The sequence below is a fragment of the Neomonachus schauinslandi genome, chromosome 14 (genome assembly GCF_002201575.2).
Source record: "Neomonachus schauinslandi chromosome 14, ASM220157v2, whole genome shotgun sequence".
Lineage (NCBI taxonomy): Eukaryota > Metazoa > Chordata > Mammalia > Carnivora > Phocidae > Neomonachus > Neomonachus schauinslandi.
The window spans coordinates 73754499-73778257 of NC_058416.1; the positions used below are offsets into that span (position 1 = coordinate 73754499).

The 23759-nt window shown below is 52.6% G+C and overlaps 1 protein-coding gene across 2 annotated transcripts in view; it reads right to left on the reverse strand.

The window, feature by feature from the left end:
- KIAA1671 (KIAA1671 ortholog) overlaps positions 1-23759 on the reverse strand; it is a 132081-nt gene that overhangs the window by 52977 nt on the left and 55345 nt on the right. Inside the window, exon 1 of one of the 2 annotated variants that reach the window (XM_044920852.1) lies at positions 10863-12294. The exons of the other annotated variant lie outside the window; for it this stretch is intronic. Within the exon in view, the coding sequence (XP_044776787.1) occupies positions 10863-11147 (285 nt within the window). The 5' untranslated portion in view covers positions 11148-12294. Of the gene's footprint in view, positions 1-10862; positions 12295-23759 lie in introns of those variants that run through there. 2 annotated transcript variants of the gene reach the window in all.

Sequence of the window (23759 nt, forward strand, 5' to 3'; positions counted from 1 at the left end):
GAAGGAATTCTCGCTGTCGTATGACGATTCCCTTTTTACAGATGGGGAAACTGAGGCTTAGGCAAAGTCACACAGCTAGCAGATGGGGGAGCGGGGATTTGCATCCAGGCTGACTCCACTGGGGAGGCCCTAAAAGGTCACACCACAGCCTCCACCTAGAGATAGGGAAACTGAGGCCAACAGCGGATGCTAGGGAGAAGAGGTTGGCTCAAGGCCGCAGAGTTTGCACATGCACCTTAATCACTTTCTGAACACTTCCCAAAGGTGGGAACTGTCTCATGATCTTTAATGCTTCACACAGACTTTTGCAAACAGCAGGAGCTCAGTCAATGTCTGTCGCTCAGCTCTGAAGGTTATCAAGGTTGAGAACCGCATGGCCCCTAAATGCCCCAACTTTGAATTTAGAAACCCAAGCTCCAGGTCTGGATCTGTCACTGACTTGCTGCGTGACTTTCTGTAGGTCTCTTTCCTTCTCTGGACCTTGGCTTCCCCAACATGAAAAGGGTCGGACGGAATGATCTAGATGTTCTGACAATCAAAGCCCAGGAGCAGCTTTCGGAAGAACTCTGCCAAAGTCCTAACCCTCGGTGACCTGTTTACGCTGCTTCCAGGGCTCATAAAAAAACTTCTAAGGACAATGAAACTCTGTTTACCCATCATCCACCAGGGCAGCTACCTTGGTACACTCTTTGAACTTAGCACCAGAGGTTCTAGAACCTTCCGGGTACTTCCTGCCAAGATGTCTGCAGAGGGTTGGGGAGGCAGCTGCCTCAACATAGCTCTACATCTATCCCTCCCCCTCCCTAGAGCAGAAGACAATTACCAGGAAGAAAGAACAGACTTCTAGCCACTAACTGAGGCATTACAGATGTTAAATTATAGGTGTGCCTAGGGAGGGGCCATTTCTAGAAATCAGGCTGGTGAGCGACAGGAATGTGGGCCACCGGGTAATCTCTGGCTTTGGCAGAAAGCAAATATTTGGATGCAGAGCCTGACGACACAGGGCTGGGAATTCAACAGACCAAGAAAAGTATCTTCGAATGCTGGGGATATGCCCCAGCACCACGCTCCCGTGACAGGTCACAACTAGAATGACAATAAAGCACTGACTGTGTGTTGAGAGCCACTCGGGGCGCCCGACAAACGTGTCGTGTCATCCTCATAACACCTTTGTCAGTAGACACGATTTGCTCCATTTTGTAGCCAAAGGAAAAAATGCTTATCAGAGTTGAAAGACTTGCCCAAAATTACATCAGGAGTCAAAGGTTATTTTACCTAAAAGTTAGGAAATTCCAAAGCCCTACCGATGTCTTGGCTTCTCTCAGAGTCTGTCAGCTAAGGCCACGTGGTTATTGAGGGCCTCGCAGGGACCTCAAGTCACATCTCTTGGCTCCCATGTTGGACTCTTACATTCACACATCAGTGGTTCTCAACTGTGGGCGATTTTGCCCCCAAGGGACATTTGGTCAAGTCTGGAAACACTGTATAGAGGCCAGGGGTGCTGCTCAACATCCCACAATTCACAGGACAGCCCCCACCACAGAGAATGATCCAGCCCCAAGGGTCAATGTGGCCGTGATGTGAAACCCTGGTCTACATCATGGTGCCTCTCAGGAAAGGCACACCAGGTCCCTCCACCCATGGCCTTGATTGGGAGGGACAAGAAATAAGGCATCAGCGGACCTGGGCTGGAGTCCAGGTTGTAAACTGGGTGACTTTGGGCAAGTCCTATCTTCTCCCCAAGCCTCGGTTTTATCATCTGTAAAACAGGGATGACAACAACAACACCTACTTCATGGGGGTGCCACGAGGGTGTGATAAAGACAGTGTGCTTTGTTCGGTGGCTGGCACATGGGAAGTGCTCAAGATGTGTTACTCTATAAGCCTTAACTTCCCCACCTGTGAAATGGGACAATAGCCTCTGCCTTGGAGTGATGCTCAAGCTTTCTTCCTCCCACACTGTTACACAGACGTCCCGTTTTCCCAGATGGCTTCGCTACAAGGTGCTAACAGCCTGGAGCGGAGGCAGCCATTCAGAGCTGCTGAACCAGCAGTAGACTTGGTGTGCACGAGAAATAAACATTTTATGTTGAGCTGCTGAGAGCTGGCAGTTTGTTACCGCAGCATGACCTGCCCTAACCTGACTAACATGTCAAGATTATAGGAGCATAAGGGCAGCTAATATTTATTACACACTTTCTAGGTTCTAAGTGCTGTGCTACGTGCTTCACAAGGAAACCAAGGCTCACAGAAGTCAAGTCACCTGTCTCAGGTCCCATGACTTGTTAGTGGCAAAGCTGGGATTCAAACTCAGATCTGCCTGAAGGGAGAGCAAAGCTCTCTTAACTGGATTGACCTAATTCCACCTGCACCTTTTTTTTTCTCAATCAGGAAAAAGCAGCCAAGGACAGCAAATCTATGTTTAAAAGCCAAAAGTAAAAACTGTCCACAAACCTTGCAATGTTCAACTCCTGGCAGTAAGTTCTGTTTTAGGATCCTCCTTTCCGTGGAGTGGGGCAGTCTGAATGTACTCCCCTGGCCTAGACATTGATGCTGGAGGAAAGCCACTCTCACATACGACGCTCCCAAATCAATGCTGAGAGTTCGCTGCTGTGTATGGCTCAGCCTTTATGATGAATGTTTGATGAGTTAAATGTGGGTGATGAGCACTTAGGATCCAAGAAATGGATTCCATCCCATGCCAGGAGATTCACGCCAACTCCTAAAAGGGTGCATTGCTCAAAAGCCTCTGAGACCCTAAACCAAGGCTGGCTGAGCAGCCTCCTTTACAAGCAAGAACCCGGAGGCAAGAAAGCCTCCAGAGGGAACCCTGAAAGCTACCCCATTACAGACCTTGGGCAAGTCACTTGAGTTCTTCCCACTTCAATTCACTCATCTGTGAGAAGGAGTAAGAAATACTCCCTAGCCACTCTCAGACTGTTGCTTGCAGTAGCTATAAAAGAGAAGAAACTTGTATTCATCGTCTATTGCTGCGTAACAAATAGTCCCAAAATGTAGTGGCCTGAAATGACAACCATTTGTTATCTCTCCCAGTTTCTGGAAGTCAGGGGTCTAGGAGGGGCTGAGCTGAGTGGTCCTGGCTCACGGTGCCTCATGAGGTTGGACTCGAGCTGTTGGCCACAGAGGCAGCCTCACCCGCAGGCTGAAGGATCCGCTTCCAAGCCCACTCACGTGGCTGGTGGCAGGTCTCACCTCCTTGCCACGTGGGCCTCTCTACGGGGCTGCCAAGCATCCTCCAGGCATGGCAGCTGGCTTACCCCAGATTCCCCTAGAGCACATGCTCCAGGAAAGAGAAAGCGTAAACCAAGGGGGCAGCCGCAGGGTCTTTGGAACTTGACCTCAGACGTGACGCTGCGACTTCTGGCTGTATTCAATCGGTCACACACGCAAGCCCACTTGGACTGGTGGGGGAGGCAACTTCACCACGCTGAACATCAGAAGGCAAGAATCCGTGTGGGCCACTCTGAAGCTGCCTATGTGTGCTTGAATGTGTCCTGCCAACTATTAAGCACTAATTCAAGAACAACGATGATGATGATGACAGTAACCATCTGCTGAGATCTTCCTATGCGCCAAGCACTGTGCTCTGTTCCACGGCCATCACCTCAATATAACCTCCATCACAGCCGGGGGGTGAAGTAAGATCATCGTCCCCATCTTACAGAAGACAAGGCATCAAGAGACGAGGGAGCCTGCCCAAAGTCACAAAGCAGCTGAGAGGCAGAGCCGGGATTCAAACCCGTGACTCTGGACTCTCTTAACTGACCGCGGGGTGCTGGACCTGGCCTGCCCTGGCTGCCCAGAGACAACCGTGAACAGCTCAGGAGTCCGCTGTGAGCCTGATGGTTAACACAGCCATTACATTATAGAAATGCACAATTAGGGGCGCCTGGGTGGCTCAGTCAGTTAAGCATCTGCCTTCAGCTCAGGTCATGATCTCAGGGTCCTGGGATCGAGCCCTGTGTCCGCCCGGCTCCTTGCTCAACGGGGAGCCTGCTTCTCCCCCGCCCCCTCTTGCTCTCGCTCTTGCTCTTTCTCAAATAAGTAAATAAACAATCTTTAAAAAACAAATTAATTAAATGAACGCACAATTAAACTAATCCCATCAAAAGCAAGGGTAACAAATATTCGCATCTTATCATTCCCTAATTACCGCCTTCTACTATTACCTGTGGTCCCGAGGTCACGGATGTAGGTATTGAGTCTGTGTGGCTCAAGGACTACATAACAATTTCGCACTGTGCGTCCTTTCCCAGCTCTGTGTGCGCTGACGGCGAGTCGGTAGCTTGCCATTGACCCCGCTGGGACGATTTACACCATGGGGATGGGCAGATGCTCCAAATCAGGGCTTCCCCCCTGCCAAAGACCCAGATGTAAAGCATCTACCAGCAAACCACTGTAACTAACTCAATACACCACTTCCTCTCCTAGGGAATTATCTTGATGACTCCTTGCTAAAGACCCCATTCTTCATGAGACCCCCAAATATAACATTTCCTCCTGTGATATGTATCAATCCAGATTTCCTTCCTGAGATGTTTGTCTTCCTGATGAGGAAGCGAGTGGTGCTTGTCCGAACAAAACATCTGAGATTTGAAAATGCTGAAAGAGAGAGAAAAAGGGAGAGTCCCAGAGGGGGCCCCCCGGGGTGTGTTTAAGAAAGGGGCGTGTTTAAACCTCAGGGACCACACAGAAATCCAGACAAGGGAACGCAAGCGGGACCCACCTCTGCAGTCACTCCTGATAGCGGAAAATGGGAAACGACCCACATGTCCAGCCAGAGGGGTTAATAAATCATGCAGCGTGCTGCATGGCCATGAACAATGTTTGTTGTTGTTGTTTTTTTTCCTAAAGATATGTAAAACTGCTACGTTTTTGAAAGGTCAGAAAGACATGGGAGATTGGCAATTTGGTTTGAGGGAAGGAGGAAAAAAGACAGGAAGGAAATGCATTCGAATGCCAAGAGTGGTTCTCACTGCTGTTAGAATAATGGGCGGATTTTGTTTTCGCTCAGTTTTTCTATACTTTCCAAAGAGGAGATGAGCACACCTCACTTTCTTAGTTGGGGGGAGGGCAGCGGAGACTGCGTGTCTCTCCAGGTCTCCCCCAGAGGCCCAGGCCCCGGCCCCGGCCCAGCCTTTGGCCCCGGCTGGATCCATGAAGGGGCCATTGTTCTCAGGGTGACATCATTCTGTTGCCTGGAGGGTGAAAAGGAGCCCTGAGATTGGGTGCGGCCAGGCCAGCCCAAGAGAAAGTGGCCCGGCCACTCCACGCTGGCCTCTGGGGCTGCAGTGAAATCCAACACACCAGCTGGATGCCCTAAGGGCTAGCCTGGGAGCAGGACACCTGACAGAGCTCTGGACGTGCCCTGGTAGGCAGCACTTGGCACCGACCTCGGGAGATGGAGAAAGGGGTCGTGGCAGCTGGACCCTACTCCCCTAAAGGCCAGTCTCGGGAAAAATGTAACAACCTATACCTGGCAAACAGTAAGCGCTCAATAAGTGGTAGCAGCAGAGGTGAAGAGAGCCAGAGGAGTGCTCCAGGCAGAGGGAACCAGGAGGGCAAAGGCCCTGGGTCCTGGAAAGAACTCCAGACCTCCCTGGGCTGGACTTCTGGTGTCCGCTCTTAGAAGGTGTGTAGCCGGCCTCAGTTTACCCCTCTGCAAGATGGAGATGGTGCCACAAGGGGAACACAAAAATAAAGGAGAGGGGATTTCAGGAAGGCAGACACAATGTCGCAGGCCTTGCCTTCTGGTGGAGGACACAGAACAAACGAGTGAGAAGAAGGAAGCACAACTGAGATCAGTAGCAAGAAGACATTAATGGGGGGGGCGGTGCAGAGCAGAGAAACATGGCAGGGGTTCTCCCCCAGCCTCGGCTGTCAGGAAGCCTCTGTGTGGAGGGGAAGAGAGAGGGAAGAGCATTCCAGGCAGAGGGAATGGTGAGGGCAAGCCCTCTGGGTCCGAAAGGAGCTGGCATTGACTGAAGAAGAGCAGGTCAGAGTGGCAGGAGTAGAACGAGCATGGAGGACAGCAGTAAGAGCTGAGGTTGAGAGGGAAAGAGAGCCAGATCTCGCACGGCCCTGAGGGCCACGGTAAGAGGCTTTCTAAGTCTGGGACGAGGCAGGGGAATGACTTGACCCCTTGGGTGGCTGGATGGAGGATGGACTGGAGGGAAGGGCCCGGAATGAGGACAGTGGTAGGTTGACTAATGACCTCCAAAAAGATCCGTCCACATCCTGACCCCGGCACCTGTGAATGTGACTTTACTTGGAAGAAAGGTCTTCGCAGATATAATGAAGTTAAGGGATCTCAAGGTGAGATCATGCTGGATTATCTAGTGGGCCCTAAATCCAATGACAGGTGTCCTTATAAGAGACAGAGGACAAGGCCACGTGAAGACAGAGCCAGGGACTGGAGTGACGCAGCCACAGGCCAAGGAGCACCTGGAGCCACCAGAAGCTGCAAGGGGCAGAAAGGCCTGACCACACCTGGACTGGGGGCTTCTGGCTTCCCACTGTTTCAGCCACCAGGTCTGTGGTCATTTATTAAAGCAGCCTGAACAAACTGATACGAAAGAAGCATTGATGAAATCGGGGCTTCTGAAGACGAGAGCCACAAACATCCCTTTCCTTTCAAAATCCCTGCCACTTGCTAAAAAAAGGGTGTGTGTGCCTGTGTGCGTGTGTGTGTGCGTGGAGTGGGGAGACGCTGGGCCCTGCTGAATATTTTAAGCATCCACTTCACTCCATAATTGACACAGAACCAAGTACTCCCACGCAGGCTCGGCTGGAGGACTGAACACACAGCCCGGGTTCCAGTGTTCACACGGTGGAGCCCCCAGTGCAGGGCACGGCTATGGGCCCCACAAGACAGACCCACGCCACAGCGCTGGAGTCCTGGCCTCACCCACCCACTCCAGCTGTGTGACCCCAGGCCTGTGACTTGACCTCTCTGTGCTTCAGATTTCTCATCCATGAAACATGGGGCTATCCCCCCCATTTCCCTCAGGGACACCAGTTTCTGGCAAGCAGCAGGTGCTCGATGGATGTCAGATCCCTGCCCTTCCTTCTTCCCCCGACTCTGGTGACAGGGGAAATACTCAGGCTATGGTGACAGTCCTCCAAACCAAATTATATACAACCAGTTCTCAGCCGGGGACCCAGGGTGGGGGGGGCGGTTTTGCCTGCAGGGGACACTGGGCAGCATCCGGAGACATTTTTGGTTGTCATGACTGGAAGGGTGCTCCTGGCACCTCCTGGGGAGAGGCCAGGGAGGATCCTACAATACACGGGACAGCGCCCTCCCCGCCAAAGAATTATCTGGCCCAAGACATCCACGGTGGTGAGACTGAGAAACTCTGGTATACAGCAGCAGTTTGATGGTAAGGCCTGGTCTTTGCTATTTCGAGATCATTCCCTGGCTTCCAGCACGTGCGTCATGTAGTCGTGTGCTGATGTGTTTTATTACCTGCCCCCTGGAAAGTACCTTTAGAGAGGCAAGAGCTGTGTCTATGTGCTTGCAGCCCCCCCACCGAAGGCACCCTTGGGACGCGCTCAACCCATTCAGGTGCGCTGAAAACACACGGGAATGAAGATACACAGGTAATACACACCTCGTGTTTAGCACAGGGCCTGGCACACGGGAAATGCCCGTGGAAGGCCGGCCAGACTCTTACTGTCTTTCCTTAGGCAACCGGTCTGGCCACCTGGGCAGGTGGGACTTCGATCCACAGAGTCCGAGCCCCAGCCCCTGAGCCCCCACAGTGACCGGCGATGCCCACTCATGAAGCACTTCCTGTGTGCTGGGCGCTTAACAGGTGTCAGGGGTGTGCTGGTTCTTACTCGGTCCTACTGTACCACCCATCAGACAGGTCCTAGGCGAAAACCCATTTTACAGATAAGGACACGGAAGCTAAAAGAGGTGATTTAATGTGCCCAAGGTCACTTGGCCAGCACATGGAGGACCTGAGACCCGATCTCGAGTCTGTCCCGTTCCAGAGCCCTCTGGGGAGCATTCCATGACCCTGGAGACCCCCACTTCCCGCTTTTATTCCAGCCTCGGCCTCTGTGGCACTGCCATTGTTCCTGGGTTCTGGAACGCTCTGTCTGGCCTCCACTTGGAGTCCATCTTAGTCTGCTGGGCTTCCTTCTCAGGCTCGCTGGGCTGCAGTACAAACGTGCCTCTTCCTGCCTTTGTCACTCAGAGACAATGTGTTTGTTTTTCCTTCTTTCCCCCTTTTATTCCTTGGACGCAGAGGCAAGCCATTAGCAAATTATTTCAAGGCTGGCTTTAGAAAACATTTCAGGGCACGCCTTTGACGGTTACTTTATGCCTGTGATACATTCTTCCATGGTGCTCTGAGTAAATACGAGCCTGAGGCAGGACTTGGAACGGAGCGGACTTTTTGGATAAATCATGTACAAGTCCAAGTCGTCAAGATCAAAAGCCCGCTCCCCTCCCCGCCCCAGCACGGATACTCCCCTTGTCCCCAAACTCTTAGGTAATTGTGGCTTTGCAAAGTTTCCTCCTATAAAACAAATATTTAAGTGAGGCCCCCAAGTAAAAGGGGGCATGTGTGGACTTTCCAGTTCACTGAGAATCTTTGAAGGAACGGCTGGAGAGAAGAGGTCTGGTTGTCACAGCGGCGGACTTTGAAGGCACACGTAACGACATGCTAGGCACGGCTGCACGTGTCCCACATTCACGGGCACATCTGTGCCCGTGAATAATAATAATGGGGAATGGCAACGCAGAGTGATAATAATCCCCATTTCTCAGATGAGGACGCTGAGGTTTCCCCCATCCCGCCGAGCCCGAACATCATGGTACCCAACGGGGAGAAGGCGTTTACAAGCGCGTGCGTCCTCTGTAGCCAGCGCTGCGCCAGGCATTCGTTTCAACCTCCACACGATGCCGTGGTTCACCCCATTTCACAGAAGAGGAAACTGAGGCCTCCCAATGGGTCAAAATCCCTCGACCAGGACATGGCAGAGTCTGATTCAAGCCCTCAACCCGAAGGCCAGCTGGTGCTCCCCACTCAGTAGATGCCAAATGCTAAATTCTGGGCAGGGACCGAGGCCCGGAGTTACTTAGCACGTACTGACGCAGCTACAGGCGCTCTGACACAACAGTGAGCAGAGAAGGCAAGGCCCCTGCGCAGCCTAACTTAATTCATTCCTCCACCAAGCTGGGGAGGCAGGCCACACAGCAGCTGACACATGAGCAGGGCAACATGGCCGGGAGGATTCGAGCCAGTGCCCAGGGTCCCACGGCTCTGAGGGCGAGAGAGAGCTGAACACTACCAAACCCCGTGCCCTTAACTGCGCTGCCATAGAGGGGACGAGAGGGACATTCGTAGAGACAGAAACAAAGAGAGAGACACAGAGAGATGTGCACATAGAGACAGAAGTAGATATAGAGACAGAGAGACAGAAAGAATGAATAAGAGGCCCTCTCTCCCTGGCCCAAGAAACCCCTTCCAGAGGTTGGTTTGGAGGAACTGTCTTGTAAATTCAGGCCCCATGGATTTTTCCAGGGCTAAAAAGCAGCACAGACCCACAAGAGAACATGTCACATTAATGAGACCCACGTGTTTGCATCGGACTGTCCTACTTTGCTGTGTGACCCTGGGAGAGTCACCACACCTCTCTGGGGACGCTGAGTCCCTGCACCTGTCAGGGCAGCTGCGAGCTTTCAGTGACCACAAGTGTGCAGAGGGCCGGCTCAGCGCCTGGCGGACCCCGTGGCTCCAACCCTCAAAGCTGGGGCCCATCATGACCATCAGCACGTTATCACCGTGCTGAGCCCAGAGAAGGAGTTGGCCTAGCCCGTCACCTGCCTTTGGGCTCTTTTGAGCTGGGCTGACACTGTCAGGTGGCAGAAGGTTCCTCTGTGAAAACAGTAAGCCCTCTCTTTGAGTTCAGCCCTGGTCAGTGAGCTGGGCTTCCCTGAAGTTATCGGGGAGGTCTGGAGAGAAAAAAGGAGGAGCTTAGCTGGAGAGAGCCTGGACTGGGGTGGGGGTGGGGTTCCAAAGCCTGGGATCCTGGCCCTGGTTTTGCCATTCACTCACTGTTCTTCCCCAGGAAGCTGCCTTTCCCTCTCTGGGCCCAGTCCTGCCTCTCTAAATCATCAGTGAGTTCCTTGAGACCGATTCTATACCATCCCCTAGCAGGACGCAAGCCAAGTTTTTAACCATTAGAATAGTCATTGCACCCTGCTCTCCCAAACCCCATTGAGCTTGGCCAAGTGAGAGAGGACAGAGCCCCCCAGGACCCATGTCAAGCCCCAGGTTCGCAGCCCAGCAGGTGAACCTGCCCACCCCCTCGGGTCTCCTTGGATACTCGGAGGCGACTTTGCAATTTCGCTTGACAACAAGATAACAAAAGCTACAACTCAACACACACATGACATGGACACTTGGCCATCCTGGGAGGGTCAGAGGAGATGAAGCAGGTGCCAACTAATCCTCCCCTAAAAATAGGGGAGCACAAGCATTCGTGTCTGGGGCCAGAGTGTTGGCGCTTCCAGATAAATCAACTGGCACAGCAAGCCCGACTCACGTGCCGGCCCCATCCTCAGAGGTGGAATACACTTCCTGACCGCTTCAGGAGACAGAGTAACTGCACCGTCTGGGGAATCACCCCCGATGCCTCTTTTCCCAGGCATGGGGAACAGGAAACAGCTGGGGCTTGATTAACAATGATTCTGGAAGAAGCAACTTCCCTGGTTGGATCTTTGGGGACCCCCTCCCCCACTCCAGGGGAGCACTGGAGGGGAGGAGTTTTTACGGTTGCTTTAATACTTAAAAACAAAACAAAAAACAAAAACGTAATAAGCTTACAAGGTCTGGGGGCTCCGAGTCTGTCTGCCTTTTCCTCAGGGAAGAAAATCTCTGTTGGCTGCGGGCAGAGAAGCGACGGAAAGATTCCCGACTGCGGGAGGCGAGGTGTCGGAAGGAGGAGGTGCGCTTGAAGGGCGTCCGGCTGGCGGGCTCCCCGCTCGTCCGCTCGTGGCCCACCGTGGTGGTCACTAAGTTGAGGGCCTCCTGGAAGGACCTCCTCACTGTGCCCATCCACTGGGTCATGTGGGTTTGGGCCACCGTGAGTTTGTCTCCCAGGTAATCCATGGGGCCGGAGGAGGGGAGGAAGGAGGTGAGCAAGGGACAAAGCAATTTCGCACTGCCAGGGTCCACTCCCTCTTTCTACTTTCTGCTCCTGCAAGTTCTGGGCTTGCTTGGAGAGAAAACCCGGCAGCCCTCTTCAGCCAAACCGGGAGGAAATCACCATCGCGGAGCCAGCAGCCGGCGGCACCTGCGGGTCTCGCAGAGAATTCAGAGGCAGGTCACCGTCGGGCCGGGAGTCCAGTCCACCCGCCCGAGTTGTAAAGTCAACACGCTGGGCGGTCCCCACTGCAGCCCCGGCGGCGCTCACCGGCTGCATCGGCTGTGACCGGGATCTTGGGGAAATCGAGCAGCACTCGCTCCCGGGTGTGACAGTCCCCGCAAGGTGGGGGAGGAAGATGAGGTGGCCCTGGGCACCCTGGTGCTCACCGTCCCTCAGGGAGGCGGCCCCTCCCGGGCGCACACAGGAAGGACCCGGCGGGCAGGCTGCCACCTGCCGCAGCCCCCAGCTGGACCCGGCTCACCTGACCCATGCCACGCAGGTTTTTCGTCCTCTGGCCAGAGACTCTAAACCTGTCGGCCGGCAGGCAGCGTGCTTACTTCCGGAGGCAGTCACCAGGGCCCCCGGGGTCTCCTGGCTCAGCGGCCCAGGATGACATCAGTCCCCGTCTTAGCGAGGGGCTTCGCTGCCCAGGAATGCAGGAGGGGCCTCGGGGAGGCGGCCGCCCAGGGAACTGACGTTCGCCCCCATTTTTTTTTTCCTCCCCCAAGTCCCAACTCGCTCACCGTCCCTCGGGGCTGACGGCGACTTCCCGTGCCAACAGCCTACCCGCCCTGTGCCCTCACCGCGGGCTGCACGTGCGTGCACTCGGGCTCGGGGATCTGGCAGCCCCGGGAGGGTCGGAACAGTTGGGAAACTGCCTCCCGGGTGACAGGCGGCATCTCGGGACCTCCTCGGCATCTCAGCTGTCAGTCTGTCTCCCTCTGCCGGCCTGTTTCTCGGTCAGGTTTTCTGTTCCCTCCCCATGTCTCAATTTCCACTTGTTTGTCCCTAAGCTTGTCTGTCTGTCTGTGTCTCTCTCCCCTTTCCAGCCTCCTCTCCCTCCCTCCCTGGAAAGCAACACCCAGCCAGGTGAAACAGCCCGGAGGTCCCCCAAGGAAGGAACTGGGCCGGGCTGTGCTGGAGTGCAGGAGGGGTTGCCATGGCAACCCCGGGGCACAGCATCTGCCCCATCCCGGGCGGGGGGGTGGGGGGGGGCTGGGCACAGGGAGCAATGGGAATGATTCATGGTTTACACTGGGTCACATGAGCTCCTGGGTTTTAACTCTTGTGGAGCTAGAATAGTTGGCACAGGGGGGCGGGATTGGGGGGGCAGACAAGACAGCAGCTTCTGAGACAGGACAAGGTGCTTGTCAGGAAGGGTCAGCAGCAGCTGGATAACAAAGGGGAGGCACACTTGTTGAAGGAGCTTTCTCCCTCTGGCAGGGATCCACGCCCCTGTTCTACAGGTGAGGAAATGCAGGCTCAGAGACGTGGATTCACTCACCCAAGGTCACACAGCAAAGATACTACTGGGGCATGGATGGAGGCCGCTCCGAACCCCATTTTCTGGATCTGACATGGCACCTGGCCTGGAGTTGGAGTTCAGTAAATATTTATTGTTCGAATGCTGAGTCCAAGACCGAAACCTTGATAGGTCTGATGGCATCCCAAATGCCTTCCCCCACCCACGGGAAATCAGTTTTGAACAAATATTTGCTCCCTAGATGTTGATCAAAGGGCCTTGCTTGAGAAGGTTTTCCATGAAGGCATTTCTGACGACGCAGCTGACCCAGATCTCTTTCTACTCTGGATTTCCAGTCCTTATGGCTGTTCATTCATTCGTCCATTCACTCATTCACTTCAGTGTTCAGAGAGTACCTACTCTGGGCCAGGCACAGGGTACAGAGACTAAGAATGGGCCCTGCCACTGAGGCAGGCAGCTATGACGGTGGCTAATATTCACTGACAGTAAAACCGAATCCCCAGCGCCACTCTAAGCGTTCATGGGAATCAGCTCGTGAATCTTCGCATGAACCCATTTGACGGAGGAGGAAGCTGAGGCTCAGAAAGGTAAAGTCATCTGCCAAGGTCATTCAATGCGGTAGGCGCTCCAAGATGGCCCCCAATCCTCCTCACCCCTGTTATTCACACCCTGGCCTGGTCCCCTCAGAGTTGGGTCTCTGAGCCCAAGAAAATCAGGCAGGAATGACAGGGTGTGACTTCCAAAGCTAGGTCACAGAAAGTTATCAGTTTCCACTCTGCTCTCTCAGATGGTGCTGGGGGGAAGCCAGCCACCGTGTTAGGAGGACGCGCAAGCCGTCCTACGGACAGAATTCTGTGGAGGGAATCAAGCCCCCAGCCCGCAGCCAGCACCCACGTGTCTGTGAGTGAACCACTTCGGAAGTCGATTCCAAACCCCCAGTCAGATGACTGCTACCCTTGACTAGCACCTAATGAGGCTCCCTGAACCAGAGCCACCCCGCCCAACTGCTCCCAAATTCTGGACTCACAGAAACCCCATGAGATACAAATGCCCAGAGGCAGGGCGGTATCTGACTCATCAGGAAACCAAGGGCTGGTGCAGAATGAGTGAGGGGGGGAAAGAGGCTGACAAGGGGCTCTTGCAACAGCCTGCAGATCCTATATGTTAGGAAGCATTACCCCATTATAGAGACAAGGAAACACGCATCGGGCACCACATTCCACCTCCATACATGTCTCCGGCCCTGCCCGCCACCCCCTATGCTCTCCAGGGTCCCAGGGCTTCTGGTCTCCAGAGTTTGCCCAATTCCTCACATGGAGTGACCATGGTCAGCACCCTGTGGCAGGCAGGCCACTTCACGGCCCTGCTCCCTCCCTCAGCGGGCTAGGAATGGCCAGCGTGGGGGCAGACACGAGAAACAGCCGAGTCCTTCCCACCGGGCTCCAGAAAAGCCAGACCAGAAATACCTAAAGAGCTGGAAAAGGACACAGCTCTTTAATGGACCATCTGGACACAGAGGTGGGAAATCTGGGAACCTTCAGAAGGGAAAAAAAAAATGCTAAATCAGGGGAGCCTGGGTGACTCAGTCAGGCGTCTGTCTTCGGCTCAGGTCGTGGTCCCAGGGTCCTGTATCGAGCCCCGCATTGGGCTCCCTGCTCAGCAGGAAGCCTACTTCTCCCTCTCCCACTCCCCCTGCTTGTGTTCCCTCTCTTGCTGTGTCTCTGTCAAATAAATAAATAAAATCTTTTTAAAAAATGCTAAATCAAAGCAGTATATAAATCACCTTAAAGTGATAATACCCAGTGTTGCCCCAGCTGTGACGAACAGGACACTTTTACCTGTAGCGGATGGAAATGGAAATTGGTATATAATTCCAAAGGGAATTTAACACCCAAGATCAAAAGTCTCAAAAACAATGGCCTGCCAGGTAGTGACCTACATGTGGAAGCGTGCTGTCTACAACTTACTTCGATACGCAGCAAAAAAAAAAAAAAAAAGGTGTACTAAGGGATGGATGGCTAGACTTTTATAAAGCAAATTTAGCAAAATGGTAGCAATTATAGAATCTAGCTGGTGAGTACGTTTGAAAATTATGATAAAAGATTCGGGTGGGAGGATGTGCCTGCCTTTTGACCCTGTAGTTTATGATCCAATCCCATGCCCAGAAACCCATCTTTGGAAACGAGAAGGATCTACACAAACATTTTGCTAGAAGGATGCTTATTCCAGTCATATATGAGATTTCTGAAAAATTAGTAGGAGCCTAATTTTCCAACAAAAGGGGACCTTGTTCAGTGCTGTGCTGAGCCATACTGATGTGAAAGCCAAAAGGAAAAAGTCAGTAATACTGATCCTGTCTTGATTTATACTGTTAATAGTTTGTTCATCATGGATTTTTATATTAATTTTTATTTTTATTTTTTTTTAAAGATTTTATTTATTTATTTGAGAGAGAATGAGATAGAGAGCATGAGAGGGGGGAGGGTCAGAGGGAGAAGCAGACTCCCCGCTGAGCAGGGAGCCCGATGCGGGACTCGATCCCGGGACTCCAGGATCATGACCTGAGCCGAAGGCAGTGGCTTAACCAACTGAGCCACCCAGGCGCCCTAATTTTATTTTTTAAAAATACCACATTAAGAGGTGCCTGGGTGCTCAGTGGTTAAGCATCCAACTCTTGATTTTGGCTCAGGTCATGATCTCAGGGTCGTGGGATCAAGCCCTGCGTTGGGCTCCATGCTCAGCGGGGAGTCTGCTTGTCCCTCCCCCTCTGCCCCTCCCCCAATCTCTTTCTCTCTCTCTCAAAAAATTTTTTAAAAAAATCTAAAAACAATAGCACATTAAAACCTCATTTATCTTGATTACTGATTTTTTTTTCTGTGCCTCCTTAAATTTTGCACTATAGGCATGTACCTCAGTCCCCTTACCCTGGCCCCAGCCCTGGATTTGCTAAAACAATACAGTATCCCAGTTAAGGACCTGGAGCCCTGCCTCTAGCTCTTATTAGCTGTGTGACACTGAAGTAAGTTACTTAACCTCTCTGATATTAAGAGATGAAGTCATCCAACTCATCACTGCTGTTGACACCATTGGCACCACTTCCTGTGTGCTGGGCATTGTGTTAGATCATTGCATACCACCTGCCCCCAGCAACAATGAAATGAGGTCTGGCCTATGATTATCACCCCCGCTGTACAGATGGAAAAACTGAGGCACAGGGAAGTTCACTGACCAGCCCAAGGGCACACAGGTATTGGGTGGTGGAGTTTGCTCCCCCCCCCTCCTCCGGCCCCACACCTTCAACGAGGCGGAGGATGTGGTGGCCCCGCCAGATCAGTCTGGATGGGGGACACGCGTCCAGGAGAGCAGAGGAGAGCAAGTAGCAGGCAGGACTCCGCAGTCGCACCTCCTTCCATACGGGAAGAGTGGTACAGAAGTGAGCTGAAAAGCCAGACTGCCTGCCTGCTCCCTCCTGGCTCCCTCTAGGTACAGTGTGGTCTGAAAGTGTGACTATAAAAAGCGTCGCTCCCTGAAAACTGGGACAGCACAAGCACTTTCCCCCCAGAGGGCTCTTTCTGCAAACTCTTCTGTTCTCTCCAGGAAAACTCCTGGGACGTTGCTGGGCATCAAAAAGGAAAGAAAGCCATCTCCTTACATAATGAATCCCTAAAACGCTGCAGACGCTGCGAAGATCCAGGAAACGAATGGGAATTTGACCCACGATGTGAGGTGGGACCTAGAGATCATCAGTTCCAAACAAGCGTGTGCAGTTCCCAGAATGAGAATGTCGGTCATTCATTCAGTCGACAAATGCTCCCTGTGCAGCGACTTTGTGGGAGCTCTGTGGGGGCCCGGACGGGATGGATAGTCCCTGAGGAGCTCAGGGTAGCTTGCTCTTCTCAGTCATTAAGGAGGTGGGAGGGCATTCCAACGGACCACCGCAAATTTGAAGCTACATTTTCTCCCAAGAATCTGATACAAACGTGCACGCTCTAGAGAATTCCTCAGGTAGAAGAAGAAGCCAGAAAAGACATGAACCATTGCAACACAAGTGCCAAGGGCTGTGATGGCCAAATGTGTAACATGCTGTGGGAATACAACAGGGCTCCCAGACGGGTGGGATGTTGAGAAAACAAGAGCAAAGAGAAGATGATCATTTACTGCGGATCTGCAATTGGGAGAAGGGTACCTGCGTGGGGTTTTGAAGGATGAATAGGAGCCCGCCAAGAAGGGTGAAATGAAGACCAACAGATGCAAAGGCCAGGGGGCATGACCATATTCAGTCTTGCCTCTGGGCTCTTGCACTTGCTGTAGCCCTGCCTAAACCTGCCTCCCCTATTCTCCCATCTCTCCTGGACCTTCCCCCACCCCAAGACCACCATCAGCAACTTCCGCCTTTTCCATGGCAGCCCCAGGAAGTCTCACTTATCTGAACCTCTGCACATCCTGCTTCCCAAAACACCGCACATACCGGGCCTAGAAGTATGCCCATATCACACTGCTGTGGACAGTAGTGCGGTGGAAATTGCAGCAACCATGAATTGAGGATTTACTACGTGCCAGGAACTAGCTACCCACACGTTTCCTGATATTAATTATTCTCATTTTGCAAAGAAGGACAGTGAGGTTTAAAGAGCCAAAGGGACTTGCTCACGGTCACCGAAGTGGCTAGTGGGGCTCTGGGACTTGAACCCAGGCATGTCTGATTCTAAAACCCTCCCCAGAGTGGAAGCCAGACTCTACCCATACCTCTAGGACCCCTTAAAATGGCCAATTCTGCCCCGAGCCCTGTGGCATGAGGGTGGTGACTATTCCACACGCTTCTCTGGGTTGTCCCCAGACCTCCTGGGGTCAAGAAACAGGTGCAGGACTGGTCTGCTTGTAAATCAACTAGTTTCCTTGCTCGCCACCTGGCTTGCAGAATGATTCCAGGGACCCCGTGTGGGAAGGTCTGACCCGAGGACCTAGTTTAAACCTGTTTTGTCTCCCCCTCAGACACAGCAATGCTATCAGAGAGCCAGCCAATGGCTCGGGGTCTCCCTCCAAAGAGGACATCCATTGTCTCGGAGTCATGGTTTCCCTACGGTAAAGAGAAGATCATAAAGCCCAGCCCGTTCCAAAGGCTGTGGCAAAGAACCAATGGAGATCATTCTTGCCCAGCACATAGAAGACAATAAATGGCAGCCACAAGGGGTGATATTTATTCCATTATAATTGATATCATCCATTGTCCAGGAGAGTCATAGGCTCTTAGAGAGTCAGAACTGGAATGGCCAGGAGAGACAGACCTACGCCAACCTTCTCATTTCCCCAAAGAAACAGGCTGAGGTGGAGGGCTATGTCTCAGGCCCCACAGTAAATCTGTGGCAGGCACCCCCTGATTTCCCATAGGAGGCCTGGAGTCCTGGACTTTGACAGGACCCAGCTTCTCCTCACCCCAGCCAAACTGGACAAACTGCCGACCTGGGCTACATCACACCGTCTCTCATTCAGCATTTTGCACATGCTGTTCCCACTGTCTAGGACACCATTCCATCCCTTGCTCACCTACTCGCCATCTATTGTCCTTTAGAGCTCAGGTTAGGTACACCCTCCTCCAAGAAGCCTCCCCTGATTTCTTCTTGTCCATGGGAGGCCACCTCTGGGCTCCCACCTGGCCATCTTGCCCCCACTGCATCATTAGCACACTGCACTGGATGGAACTCGATCCACCCATCAGTGTCCCTCTGAGCCCACAGGTGGCAGGGACGTGTCCCATTCACCCTTGATTCACAGCATGCCATGCCCAGCAGGCACAAGACCTGCCTACCATGTGAAATGAAGGAACCACTGAGGCTTGAACCCGAGTCATACAACGCCCAACATCCCTCTCACTAGGCTTGTTTCCAAGGCAACAGGGAAAAGAATTCTGATATGAAAAAAACAACAAAAAAAAAAACAACAAAAAAACCCCAACAAACCCAGAAATGGCTTGATCTTCCAAGTCAACCTCAGATTATTTATAAACCAAGCCCAACATGATTTCCTGTCTCCATTCACCACATTCTTACTCGAATAGCCCTTTTCATCACCTAAGATGCCCTTAATTAACCTTGGAAGGGGAGGGAAAAAAAATCATCTGGAAAGGAAATCTTTCTAGAAACAGCCAGGGTCTCATCACCCTTCCTCATCAGGCCCCGCCCTGAGCTCAAGTGGAAAGTAGCATTCTCCATGCTGTGGGGCCCCGCCTGGCATGGCAAGGCCCATCTGTAATTACAGCCCCTCTTCCGAGAGCGGGCAGCTAATAAAGCTGCAGGCCCTGGCCTCCTCTAAAATGTAACGCAGGGCCTCATTCACCCCACGGAGCCCCTGATGTGCAGCCGCCCTCTCCTCGGGCATCCTGGGGAGAGGGGGGTGCCCTGCTGTGGTCTTTGGTTGCCTCGCCCAGGGTTGGACGACACGTTTCTTTCCAACACAGCAGATGAGTTTCCACATTTTGGGATCAGTTAGCAAAAGAGAGCCAGGATGTTCCTGCGAAACAGCAAATCAGAACTGGTGGGGGGAGAGGGTACATGATGTCCTCTAAGAAATGTATTCCCGCGCAGTGAGCTTGCTGGATTTGGCTGAACTTGCCCCTCAGCAGCACCCCAAGATTTTAGGCATTGGCATGAGGCTAATAAAAGATTAGAAGAATGGGGGTGGTGGGGTGCGCCTGGGGGGGGCGCAGTCGGCTGAGGGTCCGACTCTTGGTTTCAGCTCAGGCCATGATCGAGGGGTCGAGGGATCAGGTTTTGCACTCAGTGTGGCATCTGCTTGAGATTCTCTCTCCCTTTCCCTCTCCCTCTGCCCCTCCTGCTCGTGCACGTGCTCTCTCTCTCTCTCTCTCCCTCTCTCTCTAAAATAAATAAATCTTAAAAAAAAAAAAAGAATGAGTAAAAGGCCTTTCTTTCCTTGCTCTGTGCATCCCTTCCTTCCGACTTCAGTAAGCACTGCCTTGAGCACCTGCGATGTGCCAGGTCCTGGGGAGACAACAAGCCGAGGACGAGCCAAGGACCCGATGGCCCCTAGGTCCTGGAGTGTTTTTTTTTTGCAATCTGCGGCAAGTATAAGGACAAATCACAGTGGTTCTCATTTGCCAGGGCCTCCTGTGCACCCTGCCACCGCCTTGACCCATGTCACCCAGGACAGATGTAATGGCCGCTGTATGGACCAGGGGACAGGGACTCCAAATGACAAAGTCACAAGCCCGTGTCACATGGCCCAGGTCTGGCTGAGCCCAGAGCCTGTGCTCTGACCCACTGGACAACCCTTCCCTGGGGAGCAGCTCTGTTTATGTCAGATGGAGGCAGGCTTGTGGGTTGCACATAACATGGTCATGGGAGGAAAGGCCTTACCCTGTGTTCCTCCTTCCCACTCTCCACTTTGCTTCCTCGGGCTTGGGTCAGCCATGAACCCCAAGTAAAGCCTGATCGTGATGAGCACAAGGTCCCCCAAGATGGCCTCAGGGACCTCCTCCTGCCTTCAGTTCCAACTAGGGCTCAGCTGCATCTGCAGCTCCGGTGACCAGCACGCCCGGCAGCCTCAGAGGGCACTTTGTATCCCCCCTGCTCCGGTGGAATGGTGGGGGTAGTGGGCATGCCCTGGGCTGGCACACCCAGGCTTGGGGCCCACTAGCCTCTGCCCTCAGTTGCTGGGCTCTTCATGCAGTGCTCCCCTCCTCTCTGAGTCCTGATTCCCCAAGGAGACTCCTCAAAGGCATCCTCACTGATCTAGTGATGGTGGTGTACCAAGCACTGGTGAGAATGGGGAGCATCCAAAACTCTCAGGAGGTGAGAAGCAAAATGGTGTGACCACTTGGAAAAGAGCTGGCAGTTTTTTAACAAGTGCCACTCTAGAAAACAGTATGGAGGTCCCTAGAAAAGCTGAAAATAGAGCTACCCTACGACCCAGCAATTGCACTACTAGGTATTTACCCCAAAGATACAAATGTAGTGATCCGAAGGGACACGTGCACCCCAATGTTCATAGCAGCAATGTCCACAATAGCCAAACTGTGGAAAGAGCCCAGACGTCCATCCACAGATGAATGGATGAAGAGGATGTGGTATATATATACAATGGACTATTATGCAGCCATCAAAAAACTGAAACCTTGCCATTTGCAGTGACGTGGATGGAACTAGAAGATATGCTAAGGGAAATAAGTCAATCAGACAAAGACAATTATCGTATGATCTCACTCATATGTGGAATTTAAGAAACAAGACAGAGGATCATAGGCGAAGGGAGGGAAAAATAAAACAAGACAAAATCAGAGAGGGAGAGAAACTATAAGAGACTCTTAATCATAAGAAACAATGGGCACCTGGGTGGCTCAGTCGTTAGGCGTCTGCCTTCGGCTTAGGTCATGATCCCAGGGTCCTGGGATCGAGCCCCGCGTCAGGCTCCCTGCTCAGCGGGGAGTCTGCTTCTCCCTCTCCCACTCCCCCTGCTTATGTTCCCACTCTCGCTGTCTCTCTCTCTGTGTCAAATAAATAAATAAATAAAATCTTAAAAAAAAATCATAAGAAACAAACAGGGTTGCTGGAGGGGAAGGGGGTGGGGGGATGGGGTAACTGGGTGATGGACATTAAGGACAGCACATGATGTAATGAGCACTGGGTGTTATATAAGACTGATGAATCATTGACCTCTACCTCTGAAACCAATATGTTATACGTTAATTCATTGAATTTAAAATTTTTTTAAAAAGTGTAACATACGGGCATGGCATCCAGCCCTTCCACTCCTAGGTATTCATTTACCCAAGAGAAATGAAAGCACGCATCCATACAGAAACTTGCGCACGAATGTTCGCAACAGCTTTGTTCCTAAGAGCCCCAAACTGGAATCAGCCCAAACGTCTACCAACAGGTGAAGGGTTACACAAATGGGCACATCTGTGCAGTGGAACGGTCCTCAGCAGTGAGAAAGGATGAGCTATCAATAACCGCTACAGCATGGATGAATCTCAAAATACTTGTATGAAGCACGAGAGACCCCTCCAGAAAGCCCAGAGCTCTGGGCAGAATCGTCCCACCCTATATTTAAACAGTACGGTTCTAGTCCTGAAACTAATCCTAACACTCGACGTTAACTAAGTGGAATTTAAATAAAAACTTGAAACAAACAAAAAATCATAGCAAAAATGTAAAAATAATCCTAAGATAAACAGGACAGTTCTACTCCTGTTAATCCAGCTCCTTCCCTTGTCCCACCAGGAAAGGTCCGATTTGTTCTGACGAAACTCCTTTCTCAAGAGGCTCTGAGGGGACACTGTCTGCTTCTAACAAGGGAACCGCCACCTTGCCTCCCCAGGGGGGTTCCTAGAGCGCCCCAACGTGGAAACTCCTCGGGGCGAGGCAGGGGCTGACAAGGTCTCTGTGGGAAGCGGGAACGAGCGGGGATGGGGGGCAGGGGCCCGAGTGTCAGGGAAGAGCCCAGTGCCTCCCTGTTCTTACCCAAACAAGTTCTTTCCAGCATATAATAATAACTACCATACTACCTCCCGTCCCCCCCTGCCAAGTGTTCTCATTTCAAAATGGACTTAATGAGATCCTTTAGAGGAAGGACCTCTCCGAGCAATTGAAAATGTGCACAGTAATGAGATGCCAGCAACGAGTGTCACTTCGTGGAAACCAAGTGAACAGAAACAGGTCAGCGGAGGGGGTGGCCATCACTTACGCACCTCCCGTAGGCCGAGCACAGTGTCCAACAACAGCCCCCCGATGTCCTGTCCCCTCTTGAAAGAGGAGAAATGTGGACCTCAGATCTGATTGCCAACCTAGAAAGCACAGCCCAGAGTGCCTGGGCGCAAAATCTGGCCTGTCCACGGATACGCTGTGTGACCTTGGGCAAGTTGCTGCACCTCTCTGAGCCTCAGTCTCCCGGTCTGGAAAGGAGGATGATAAGAGTAACCGCCTCAGAGGGCTTTTGTGAGGAAGAAGTGAGATGCTGCCTGGGCATTGCTCAGCACATAGTGAGCACTCGATGAATGTTAGCCCTTATTAACTTGTCGGTGGGCGAAGGGCTGGATTTGAACCCAGGCACCTTCCTGCATCTAAAGCTTAGTCAATTCACTCTTTCCCCTCATCCCCAAGTCTCCCTTCCTTTCCCTCTCTGCACTCAGCACTGACCTCACCTCTCACTTCACTGCAAGAAATCAAAGCAGGAGAAAGACCCCACCCTCTCTTGCCCCCTGCGTCCGGGAGCCCAGCCTGCCTCCCCCTCCCACTGCCATGAAAGATGGGGCCACCTGCAGCCCAGGCCAGCCCTCCTCTTGTGCCCCAAGGCACCGCCTCTCACCAAATCCAGGAGACCATCCCTGTATCCGACTGTCCCTCGTCCCCCCACAGCTCCGTGGCCCCCTCTGCTGGGCCGGCCCCACTGGGAAAGCCTCAACATCACCCATCTTTAAAAGCCAGATGGAACCTCCTTCAATCCCACGCCCCTCTCTGCTTGGAAAACTAATGACATCTGAAATGTACAACAGAACAGAACTCTTTATGCCCGGCCCCAAATCTGCTCCCTCCTCACTACCCCCCCTCCTCAAAACTACAGCCTGCACCAGATCACTTCTTCCCCATCCCTCCATCCTGCCTCAGCACCAGAGCCAAGCCCCCATCGCCCCTGTCCTCCCTGCTCTACCTCCTGCCCCTCTAGGGCACCCCCACACACAACAGCCTGGATGAGTTTTCTAATCCCCCGTGTCATCATGTTAGCCCCCACTGAGGGTGCTCCCTCAGCTCCTCACTACAACCAGAAAAAATTCCTGGCCCTCAAGGCCCCCCACCTGGTTCCCCGACTTGCTCACTATCAGGCCAGCCATATCAGCCTCAAACCCTTCAAGCTGGTTCCCACCTCAGGGCCTTTGCATGCGCTGGTTCCCCGTGCCTGAAACACTCCCCCCCTAGGTCCCCACAAGGTGGCTCTTTCTTTCAGATCTTTGCTCAAATGCCATGCCCTCTGAGAGCCTTTCTAGTCTCTGCCACACTATTCTGTTTGATGGTCTTCAGGATTTATCGGGATTTGCTGTTCGTTCATACTCGCTGTCTCTCCCACTAGAACACACGCTCTG